Source organism: Nannobrachium achirus, assembly GCF_963921795.1.
Source record: "Nannobrachium achirus genome assembly, chromosome: 16".
In the NCBI taxonomy this organism is placed as follows: Eukaryota; Metazoa; Chordata; class Actinopteri; order Myctophiformes; family Myctophidae; genus Nannobrachium; species Nannobrachium achirus.
In genome coordinates this window covers 12,365,828-12,378,773 of record NC_137823.1, presented here as the reverse complement: position 1 = coordinate 12,378,773, position 12,946 = coordinate 12,365,828, and the positions used below count along the sequence as shown (strand labels likewise).

Below are 12,946 nucleotides of genomic sequence, written 5' to 3'. Positions count from 1 at the left end.
TTTTTTTTATCGTGAAAGATTTGGCAAATCTTTGAATATATCTTTTATTAAAGCGAACATTTGTAACTCAAATATTTGCTTCAGGGGGGTCCCTGATACGAAATATTTGGGGGTCGGCCGGCCAAAATATTCTAGGGGTCCTTGACATGAAAAAGTTTGAGAACCACTGACATAGAAACATACGTTTTTCAAGAGATTTATGGAATCGGGTAAAGATATTCAAAGACACATTTTCAAGATTTCTCAAAAATAGCAGAAATACAAGCTCACATAATACAAGCTCTGATATACAAGCTCACAGTGCGGCACAGAGTGCAACGCTGTGAGCTATTTAAAGCATAAAATAATGGTTAATAATGTGTAATAATGCATTGCCGGTCTAGACAGGTTAAAGCAAACAGAACTCTTGACAGGACGTTTTAAAAGATGAATGAACCAAGCAAAACAGAACGGTGTGGACATTGTGAATGAATGCATACCACGCTGGGAAATTATTAAACGTAACAATCAATGGGCTGAGACTCCTACACCGCAGGGCTTACAGTATGAGCTCCACACTCGGACAGTGTTGTTTTTGACAGCAAATTTTGATTTAGTTTTAGTCATAGTCTTTTGTTTTAGTCGATTTTAGGCGACTAAATCTACAGTTGATTTAGTCGACTAAAATGTATTTTGGCAGGCCTTGATGGCATCGTAATGACTGATTTTACACTTGTTTGCGTGCTCTGCGACGCGTTGTGAGCTTGTAGATTTTCTATTTTCAGCACGCACACATGCTGCCATTCCGACATCCCCCCATTCCGACACTAACCCTATACCTAACCCTTACCCTAACCCTAACCTCTATGGAAGTGCTGCCACTCCGACAATAAGAAGTCAATGTCGGAATGGCAGCATGTCGGAATGGAGAGCAGTCACCCACCGGAGAGCAACCAGACATAAAATGACTCTCTTCTCCACCAGCCCCTCCTCAACATTTTAGTCTAGTTAGTCTAGGTAGTCAATATATTTCGTCTTAGTTTTAGTCATCACAGCTTAGTTTTTATTCGTCAGTGAAAAAAAACGCAGTCGACAAACTTTTTTTGTCATAGTTTTAGTCGACAAAATCGACACCGCACTCATAGCGTTGCAGCCCCACATGTAAATGGTGTCACGCAGTCAAAGTGTTGAGTCATCATTTGCACAGCGCTGACTTTTCCGTGACCCCTGTTTGAACGTAGAGACCTATATATAGTGGTTGCTGCTCCGTCCCTGGACCTTGCAGTCCACTTCACACTACGCTAGGAGCCTTTTATAGACCTTTGTCCACCGACAGTTGAAAGTGCTTTAAGTGATTTGGTTTTCTTAGCCACACTATAGTACTTGTCCGACTCTCATCTATCTTTCCGGATAAGCTTTATTTTTCCGTGCAACTCCTCCCACAGTTTTGGTGGCATGCATATGGGCCATATGTCAAATCGACCGGCTTCAACGGGACTCGACTGGGTGCATTTTGCTAATACATACGTTATATAGTTTAATTTATATTAATTTATTATTTGTGATTCATCATTTTCTACCTTGACTTGAAAAATTAAACTTTTCCCAAAATGGGGACGACATACTGACATCATAGATGTCTGACATCATAGACCACATGGGACTGACACAGTATATCCATACATGGGCATTCCAAGATATCATAAGGATAAGGTGAAAATGGATGTGGAAAGAATACGCAGAAACGGCTGAAACTGGAAACGCTAATAACATTTAAGGAAATGTCTGTGGATTGTCTCTTCGGAAAAAATGTGTAAATCAACTTTGGGGTTTACTAAAGAGCTGGAGAGATGGGGAGACCATGGTAAATGGTGCCTTTATATTTATTCACCCATTCACACGGGGGTCCGCTCACTATCCCGACGGGCCGCTGTTCCGACTAGCGTCGGCAGGTTAGTTACTGAGGTACGGTTACTGAGGTTAAGTTTAGGGTTAGGGGTAGAGTTAGGGTTAGTTTTAGTGTCGGAATACCGGCCCGTCGGCACACTGCTGCGGACCCCACACATAGAAACCATGCAAGACACCGACAACCTGCTCACCAGGAGCAGTCAGCGGTTCAGTGCCTTGCTCGAGGACACTTCCGACACTATATCGCAGGGGGAGCTGGGCCAACCCCACCAGTTAAACATATTTCTGTTGCTTCCGGGGTTCACTCCAGCCGAGTGCAAGGCAGACGGCCCAGTCCAATCATTTGATTCCAACATGTCAACATGTCATAGAATACAGTATTAACCACATGAATCCAATACAGCGTCTCCATTCTGAGCACATATTGATAGGCCAGCATGATTGTCTGACAGTGGACGAGCAACTGCTGTATCAATTTGAGTTACCAACCACTTCCTTCCAAAGACAGTCATCATGGGAACCCGGAACCCCTACAACATCCTTCAATGAACTGAGTTCAAAGGACCCCAATGGAAACAAGCCATAGCGCTTTCTTGGGTCCTCTTATAGCAGGCTGTGTATCGAACTGTACTTTCTGTGCTTTTCTCTGCGAACTGCTAATATAGTATTCAATCAATCAAATCCTGGGATGTGAAAACAGGTGAATCAAGCTCAACACAACAAGGAGATTTGGCATAGAGGGAAAGTACAGACTCAACAAAGTATATACTGTAGGTTTTACTCTGTTAATTCCACCTGTATTTTGATGAGAGACACGCTCCCTGAAATCACAAGGGGCTCAAACAGGTGTGAAGAATCTAAAAATAGCTGCTGCTGTCTAGCCGTTGGAAGTCAAATAAGCAGACGTGCTGACCCCTAAAATGTAGACGTGCTTTCCAGAACCACGGGGGGATAATGTGCTTGGTAATTAGCAAGAACTTAAATAAATACACAAAGTGACCCCTAAAAGTGAGCATGCAAAAGTCTCTACGTCAGCGGTTCTCAAAGTGGGGTCCCGGGACACCGCAGGGGTCCTTGGAGGGTTTCCAGGGGGTCCCCAGCTAAATGTGTAACCCTGGCCATTTAAAAGTAGCAGATATAAAAGCTCGCTTGTACGTCCGCTACTTTTGAAAATCTCGGAAGAACCTTTTCAGGAGGGGGGTCCACGGCCAAACATATATCAACTTGGGGGTCCTTCACGTGGAGAGTTTTGAGAAGCACTGCTCTCCATCACACCAGACACGTGCACACAAAGAGATCAAAGGGGGCTTGAGCCCCTGCCCGAATTAATGCAGTTTTTACTATCTTGAAAGAAATGCAAATGCCCTCTTTCCATGCCATACCTGAAGGCAGCATTCAAGAGAATTGCCTTGTTCAAACTCTCCTGAACTTGAATGCAGCATCTTATGCTGAAAGTATTGCCCTCTAGAAATCCATGCCGTTACGCCACATCTCCAGTATTCACTTGATTATGCTTAGTTCAGTGTGGTATCAAGCACTGAAAAAAGCCAACCTCCAAGCTAGTGAGCATGGAGGTCTGCTATTTTCAATATTTTCACCAAAAGGCCCTTTTCGACATTTCAGCCCCAGCCTCTCCAATAGGGGTGTAGCGATACATTTTAATAGCGATTTGATACATATCACGATACATGGTTGACGATACGATACATGGACGATATTGGTTCATTCATGGCGATACGATACGATTCGATTCAATGATTTAAAATCGATATAGTAACTATTTAGCAAAGACATTAAATCTGTGTGAAAGGTGTGGATAGTGCAGGTTTTTAAGGGAAACATGTATTATTATGGATATGAATAAGTAAACACAGTGATTATCTGGCAAACACATGGACATTGTATATTGACAATCCTGCGCCTTGACTTGAACCCAGAGATTACACACATTTATCGATAGACCAGTGTAGCTATGGAAAGGAAAAGTAATTAAACCCCTAATTTAAAAATGTTCTTCTTAAAAATGCTAAATACAATGCACAAGTAGGTAATATCGATACAATCGATTCTTTGCACTGCCGATTCGATACGATACAAAATCAAACGATGCGATTCGATTTTTGCTATTTTCATTTCGATATACCGTACTTCGATTTTTTAAGTTAAAAACGAGATTTCGATGCAGTTACTATATCGTTACACCCCTACTCTCTAACATTCTCTGCACGTCCCTGCGTCACACTGTGCGAGGTGAAAGTCAAAGGACTGGACCTTGTAGCTCCATAATCAATATGTCCTGCTATCTAACCCAGTTCCCAGAGCCAGTTCCTCCACACGCCACCATGAACAAAGGCTTAGATAAGATAAACTGATGACGTCACGGTCTGCCACAAACCTCCCATCTCCATGTTCAAGTTTTTCATATTAAAAAAACAAACAACAACATTTCTTTCAACAAAAAAAAAAAAAAAACTTTTGTTTTTTAAGTTTCGCCTGTGATGACATGCCTAAAAAAAGGACGCCAGGTTGGCGGTGGTTAAGTGTGTCTATGGATTTGTATAAATATTGAACCAATAAAATGCTAAATGAAGCATCAGGATCTGCTTATAAAACATGTGCTTCCTGAGATTGTCCGAGTTAGCGGAGACCCAGAGAACAGAGCGATAGATATCTAGTTGTACGCTGTGTGCTGTTTGCCAAACTGACTGTGACAGACTGAACTTCTGCCCTGTTACACAAACCCACAGCTACTGTACACTAGGGATGGGCCATAATTATGACTCATCAATATTACCATTATTTAACCCATTCAGAACGGGTACACATTATGGTGTATCATTATTTTATGCTTTAACTATTGAAAAATAGCAGATATACAAGCTCACAGCGCGCTGCGAGCTTGTAGATCTGCTATTTTTGAAAAATCGTGAAAATTCAATTTTATATGTGTCTTTTGAATGCTTCTAAGATTTTTTGAAAACCCTATGTTTCTATGTCAGCAATCTGGCCAGCCATCGTCAAAGAAAAGGTCCTTTTCACTTAGCTGGAGCTCAGTTAGTCTGTTCTTGAGAGGCTACTATGTCAGTGGTTCTCAAACCTTTTCATGTGAAGGACCCCCAAAATGATATGCATTTGGCCACGGACGTGCATCTTAAAATATTTAGTTCCAGGGACCACCCAAATTTGAGTTACAAACCTTCGCTTTGAAAATACATATATTCAAAGATTTGCACACATTTTCACGACTTTTTCAAAAATAGATCTACAAGTATATCTGCTATTTTTCAATAGTTAAAGCAGTCAATAATTCTAGGCCTAAATGGGTTAAAACTTTTGCCTCAATTATTCATTTGAAATTCTTTTTTTTTACACTGCCCTCACAGTTCTCTGACAACAAGGTACAGTGTATACTATACATTGTAGAGATGTAACAGTTAATCAAACTAATTGATCAGATTCAATCAATTCAATCCAAAACAATCGATTTTAATCAAATCGATTTGCAAAAATAGCCAAGCTACGAGCTCACAATGTGTCACGATGCGACACCATTGTGGTTGGTCAGATTAATGATGTTGTTGATTAGTAAAAATCACAACCAGTGTGAAGTGAGCGCTGCCGTTGAGTATAGCTCATTTCATTTAGCTATCCACCTGTTTCTGTGGGAATTTACTGTAGAATTATGTGTGGGACACATCCGGAGAACAGCAGACATACAAGCTCACATCGCGTCTCAGATGCAACCGATGTGAGCTTGTAGATCACACTCGGCTGCGACGCCGGAACTGCCGCCCACCTTCTGTGCAATGCACGACGGGACGCTGGAAGGTTGTGGACATACATGACTTTTTTGTGTAGTCCATTAACACTTCACCACCCAGCGGTACTGCAGCTGTTGAGGCCGTCCACATACATACAGACATACACCGTACTCATACGGACAGACATACTGTACCTACACACTCGGGCATAATGGTGGAGCGGATAGCACCGCTCAAAAAGGGGTCAATTGGTACAATCAGAGATACACGAAGACATTCTTCTGTTGTGGTATTTCAGTGTCTGTGTATGGGTGGAGGACATTAGGTTCTTAGTGTGTGCGTGCGTGCCAGGGACACACAACGCCTCGCACCGCGAGGTAGATCTTGTGTGCTTGTAGATCTGCTGTTTTCACAACTTTTGTGCAACGCCCTTGTATGATGAAGCAGGGCTTTGCTTTGCGAAAGAATTTATACATTTGAAACTTGGAGATACAAGGCTTCTGCCCGACAGTGACGATTTACTTTGTTGGCCGCCCAGCCCCCAAAATGGAACGAAGGCCGACATTTTATTTTTATTTTTTTCCTAATGGCCGGCCTGGACTGGCAGGGAATGAACCGGCCATTCGGGAATTGTCCCGCTTTTCCCAATGGCCAGCACATCCCTGGTGCGTGCGTGTGTGCGTGCGTGTGTGTGTGTGTGTGGTGCCCATAGGTCCTTACCTGCACTCACATGCGCTGTGTTCTGTGAAACTCATGAATATATCATTTTGTTGCCTTTGGGGCTTTATTCTTTTTATCTGTAAAAAAAAAAAGAAAAGGGAAAGAAAGAAACATATTATTGATTCAGTCAAATTCACCAAGTTCAGACACCTGCCTCTCTATGTCATCGTCGGTTTTCTCCAATAAAAAATCAGCGGTAGTAATTTCAAGCAATATTTAAAACCTATTTATTCATGTTATGTATTGATGCCAAGAACAGTGCAATGGCTTCTATTTCAGTGTGCTGTAACCTTCCGGTCGATGATGTCATTGGTAGACAGGTGTCAGCCATGTGAAGATAAGGCTGAAAATGGGTGACAATGCACTCCTTTAAGGTCAGTGTTGACGTGCACTCGTTCCCGTGCATGTGTGTGTCTGACGTCAAGCGGTCAAGGGTTAAGGTTCCAAAGTCAAGGTTGGGTTTGTTGGGGGCGTAGGAGGCAGGGACATGCTGGGCCCCTGATTCAGCCCGGGAAAAAGAGTTGGAGAGGCCCTCATTGCGCGCTATAGAGAGAGATCTCTCTCTATAGCGCTGCTGCTGCTCAAAGATTTGCCATTTCAGATCATGACAAGTGACAAGCCAGTGGGCCAATTACATGAGTTATATTTCGTCGTTGTCGGGTGGAAACCTTGTATGTCCAAAACCGTTGGTTTTGTATTTAAATCATTTTAAAAATGATTTAAACTAGTGAAAACAGCCGATCTACAAGCACGGTGCGAGGCGTTGTGTGCTTGTAGATCTGCTGTTTTCACTACTTTTGTGCAAACAGTTTAATTTTTACTTTTCCCCAAACGGTTACATTTTTTTCCTAATGGCCGGCCTGGACCGGCCGGGAATGAACCGGCCGGTCGGGAGTTGTCCCGCTTTTCCCAATGGCCAGCACGTCCCCGATAGGGGGAATACGTGCCTCTGCTTTAGATATCCCGCTCTGGTCTGGTGGAGATAGTTCTATCAATCCTTCTTTGGAAATATCAGATCTACAAGCTCGCAAAGTTCTAGAAGCTCGACGGATCATTGTACTTTGGAGGCAGATTCATTGTTCAGAGGTTTAGAATAATATTGATAATATTTTCCATATTAGAGACACACTATATCAGAATACTAATAGCTTGGCCACTGTTTAATTATTTTATTGGACATTTTAATGCTTCTATTTATTATCTCATTCATGCCTTATATTCAACCATACACATGTGATGGGGCGCACGCTGGCCTACCGGTCCAGGCGCATACCACATAGGCTCTGATGCCTGTGTCGCAGATTCGAATCCCGTTCCCGACAACCTTTGCTGCGCGTCTCCCCCCATCTCTCTCCCTGTTTCCTGTCAGTCTACTGTCCTATCAATAAAGGTACAAAAGCCCCAAAACCAATCTTTGAAACAGCCCACTCTGAAGCGTGACCATATTAAGTACTTTACATGCATTTTAAACCAGATTAGAAGACTTAATTGTTTTGCAATTAGCCTATTAACGAGCCCTGTTAGGTAACAACGCCAAAGGCGATCACGGTTCTTCCGGTCCATAGTAAGAGCCGGATAAACAAACAAACAAACAAACAACATTCTCACACTGAGACTGTTAGGTAAGAGGGGCGGTGGATATGTCATGCAAAACACGAGAAAATACCATGAAACCAAGCATTTGGTTCAGGACGGGAAAGTTAGTGTTAGTCACACCCCTAGCTCTGGTCCATAGCGTTAGTGGAGTTCTCCCTAACGCTATGTTCCTCTACCTCCCAAATTGAGTCTCCATCCGGTGGAATATTTTTCATTTCGCCCTAGAAATGTATTTTAAGTGTGTGGTGAGGGGCTCAGACCGCATCCACTAAGTAGAGTAAGCTTTCAACTGCCCACTGATACCTTTGGTTTGGTGAGGGGCAAAACAGTTTTTGTTATTTTTGGACCAGACGACGGGTCTTTCCGGATTTGCCAAGGATTTGGGAGGTAGAGGAACATAGCGTTAGGGAGAACTCCGCTAACGCTATGGACCAGAGCTAGTCACACCCTATGGCCCAGCGGTTAAGGCTCATACCACATAAAGGCTCTGATGTACCCCGAAAGCGAGTGCAAGCGAGTCTATTCCCGAGTCTGACGACCTTTGCCGCGTGTCACAGCCGCGGGAAGTCATTTACAGCAGAGGGGGCGGAAAATGCCCAGCGTGTGATGTTTTGGGGGGGTTTATCCGGTTTTGTTGGTGTTATTATCGGGTTTCCACAGTTAATCTTTTAGCTAAATGTAACATAATCAAGAACAACACTTTCCCTTTCCCACTCCACACGATGTGGACAGTGTGGAGACAAATCAAAAATCCAAATGGCACACACACACCCCCATAGTGATGTTGGGAGTACTCTAGGGGGTACTGAGGGTTACCTCCATAGTGATGTTATAGCTGTTGGAGTACGTACTCTATGGGGTACTCTCACCTCCATAGTGATGTTATAGCTGGTGGTGGGGGTACTCTAGGGGGTAGTGGGGGTACTCTAGGGGGGTACTCTCACCTCCACAGTGATGTTATGTGTGTTGGTAGGGGTGCTTTAGGGGGTACTCTCACCTCCAGTGGAGGTGGGGGTACATTAGGGGGTAGTGGGGGTGCTCTAGGGGGTACTCTCACCTCCATATAGTGATGTTATGTGTGTTGGTAGGGGTACATTAGGGGGTTCTCTTGGGGGTACTCTCACCTCCATAGTGATGTTATGGCTATTGGTAGGGGTACATTAGGGGTTACTCTCACCTCCACAGTGATGTTATAGCTGTTGGTGGGGATACTCTAGGGGGTACTCTCACCTCGATAGTGATGGTATGGCTGTTGGTAGGGGTACATTAGGGGGTAGTGGGGGTGCTCTAGGGGGTACTCTCACCTCCATAGTGATGTTATGGCTGTTGGTAGGGGTACATTAGGGGGTAGTGGGGGTGCTCTAGGGGTACTCTCACCTCCATAGTGATGTTATGTGTGTTGGTATGGATACTTTAGGGAGTACTCTCACCTCCATAGTGATGTTATGGCTGTTGGTAGGGGTACACTGCAGCATCTCGTCGTTGCAGCAGCCGGCGCAGCGCGTCAGGACCACACAGGAGGGGATGTAGATGTGCTCCACCTCCTCCGGGTACTCCTGGAGGATCTCCACCAGCAGCTCCCTGGGCCGACACAGGCTCCGGTTGTACACCTCCATGAAGGGGATCACTGCAGGGGGGAGAGAGACATCCATGATGCATGGGAGAGAGAGAGAGACAGAGAGACAGAGCTCCATCAAGAGGATCACTGCCGATCACTGACTGGTGAATGTAATGCACAATCATTGTGGAGTGCCTTGGATAAAGGTCCCCCCCCCCAAAAAAAAAACTAAAAAAACACAACGCCTCTTGTGTGCTTGTAGATCTGCTGTTTTCACTACTGTTGTGCAACAGCCTTGTATGACGAAGCAGGGCTTTACTTTGCGAAGAAACTTACAAATTTGAAACTTGGAGATACAAGGTTTCTTCCCGACAGTGACGATATTTACACACCCGTATTATGTTGGTGTGCCCATGGATTCTTGGGACATGAAAAGTGTGCCCAAGCAGAAAAAAGGTTTGAGAAACACTGCCATAAGCAGCTCAGTGGCCTTGTGGTTAGAGTTCATACCAAAAACCTGCTTGGCACTCAGCGTCAAGGGTTGGATTGGGGGTATAAGTCCCTGTGACATACTGTACGAGCGTCATGTCCTGGAGGTGTACAGTACTTGTACGTCAAGCTGCCTCACGCTACATATACAGGAGATAGGCTTCTTTCCTATGGGCCTCATGGCTCGGCAAGATGTACTGTATTCGTGTTAATGTATTACCTTGAGTGTCTGCCTAAATTGTAAAGAGTGTCCTTTTAACAGACGACCCGGTCATCAACTTATCGTCGCAGGAATGTGACAAAACAATGAAATCTCCATGAAATCAAGGCTTCACGAGGTGTGTAATAGGCTATATACATATGCGCCATTTTGTTCTACTTCCGGGCCTCTTTCGACTTCTTTCACAGGTGTTACCGATGATACTAATGAAGGCTCTGTTCCATTCTGCTCAGAGTCAGGGTGCTGATATTGTGCATGTTGGCTCACTGGAAACACTCTGCTACACAAGTGGGTCTCAAAGTGTCCTTGAGTGGATTCCAAATGTCCCCATACAGGTGTGTAACTCTGAGAGTGTACAAATGGAAGCAAATAGAACTGCAAGGGTCCATTTGATTCTATTTGTTGATTCCATTTGTATAGAGTTATGGGGGTCCTTGAAATTAAAGAACCACTGTACAATAAATCAAACAGAGCCTTAATTAGTATCATCAGTAACACCTGTGAAGGAAGTCGAAAGAGGCCTGGAAGTAGAACAAAATCGCGTATATGCAATTATGCATAGAGCCTATTGATGGAAAATAAGTTGTTTTTTGGTGAACTACTCCTTTAAGTGGTTAAGGCCTGATATGATCCCTTCACTTTTCCCCTACTGTCATTCCTCCCAGTTATTGAGAAAGACAATGAGACAGCATAACTCTCAGATAGAGAGACGTCTCTCTCTCTCTCTCAGAGGCCCCCTGCTGAGGGGCTCCCTTCCAGCCAAGACAAACACCAAACAATAGCAGAAAGTTCAGCTCCTGATTGTCCCAACAAGCACTGTGGAGTTGAGCAACCCTGGGGTTATGCTTGCACAAATCACACCGAGAAGAGGAGGAGGCTTTGCATTCCTGTCTATTACAAAAAAAACAATTATGTATAAATATTGATTGATTGATTGATTGATTGATTGATTGATTGATTGATTGATTGAAGACTTTATTAGAAGTTTGCATAGGAAAAGGTACAGTTTCATGACAGTACAGTTCACTGGTACAAGGTCTACTAAAAGGAGATCCTAGAAAAGACTAAGCTTATTTCCACAGGAAACCATTTAAGTATCTCATATAACATTGAATGACAGACGAATAGAACACATTACTGTGCAGTAGATATGTAAATAAAATAAAATGAAAGAACAAAAAAAAAAAGAAAACAGTAAGTCTAAACAAACAGTAAGTATATACAGAGAAGGGGCAGGGGAGGGTAGGGCTGGGCTGTTTTTTTTTTCTTTCTTTTTTTACCAGTTACGGCAGCTGCCTGTTAGTGGTTTTTCAGGGCAATTTTAAAGGATGCTAGGGATCCACACTCCTTTATGGCCTTCGGTAAGGCTTTCCACATGTTGGTGGTATAGCAGAAGAACGAGTTTGACCCTTTGTTGGTTTTGACTCTGGGTTGAAAGTGATCTGTGGCGCTGCCTCTGGTGTTGTAATTATGGACACCCTTAACTTTTATAAAGTATTTGTCGGGTCCCCCAAAAGATGTAATGCTGCAGAGAATCAAACCACTGATTTATTTAAGCCTGTTTGATCAATAATGTGTGTAGTTTCAGTGTACAGATTATTTATTTTTGACGATGTCTTGGTTGACCTATGATCTGAGATCAGCGGTTCTCAACCTGTGGGTTGGGACCCCCAAATTATTTTTAGGGGGTCCTCAGATGATTAACTTAATGTGCAATATTACTTTCTCTCTCAACAGTAAACAAACCATCATAACGTAAGTGTATCGAGGGTATCTGCACATTTCTAAAGTGACAATTTAAGGACTTTTTCTAAAATGACAAATTAAACATTGGCCAAATTGTCATTAGAGGCATTAGGCAGACATTGTGAAAATAGCAGATCTGCATGCTCACAAAGCCTCGCGCAAGCATGTAGATCTGCTATTTTCACAATAGAACAGTGTTATACAAAATGTAATGCCTCGACTCTTACAACTCCAAGTGCCTGTCAGGGTGGGGGGGTCCCCAGTGCAAATATGATTATTTTGGAGGTTGAGGACCACTCTGTTAGATGACTATTTCTATTACCTTGTATTTTTCCCTGCTTATTGTAAGTCGCTCTGGATTACGAGCTAAATGCCTAAATTGTTCAATAACTTGAATTTTGGAGGTTTTTGTGGGGGAGAACTACACATTTCGTCCACCAGGCGGCGACAGTGCTACTGTGATGAGTGTCAAGGTGAACATGTGCAGAGAAATCCCTCCAGTCAGTTCATAGTTGGCAGGCTGCCATGGGAGACCAGATGGATACAACGTATTCCCACGGCTGTCTGTCTGTGTGTGTGTGCGCGTGTGTGTGTGTGTGTGTGTGTGTGTGTGTGTGTGTGTGTGTGTGTGTGTGTGTGTGTGTGTGTGTGTGTGTGTGTGTGTGTGTGTGTGTGTGTGTGTGTGTGTCTGTGTGTGTGTGTGTGTGTGTGTGTGTGTGTGTGTGTGTGTACCTACCATCATGAGGACCTCCATACTCCCTCTGTGGTATGTGTGCACTCTGTGAACACAAGGAAACACAGGTTATAATATTATTAACTCTCCGAGTGTTAACTCTCTGTGCCGTCTAGACCAGGGGTTCCCAAACTTTTTTGTCTCAGGGCACCCCATAAATATATTTTTTTAATCCGAGGCACCCCATAATAATTTTCACTCCCAGCACCTTATATTTATAGCATATCGTCGTTTTC

General features: G+C 43.5%; 1 protein-coding gene across 1 annotated transcript in view; it reads right to left on the bottom strand.

Annotated features, from left to right (window-relative positions):
• vegfab (vascular endothelial growth factor Ab) overlaps positions 1 to 12,946 on the bottom strand; it is a 42,812-nt gene that overhangs the window by 24,605 nt on the left and 5,261 nt on the right. Inside the window, exons 2-4 of the mRNA XM_080745377.1 lie at positions 12,714 to 12,756; positions 9,395 to 9,591; positions 6,369 to 6,445 (exon numbers count right to left, since the gene is read on the bottom strand). Of these exons, the coding sequence (XP_080601503.1) occupies positions 6,369 to 6,445; positions 9,395 to 9,591; positions 12,714 to 12,756 (317 nt within the window). The remainder of the gene's footprint in view (positions 1 to 6,368; positions 6,446 to 9,394; positions 9,592 to 12,713; positions 12,757 to 12,946) is intronic.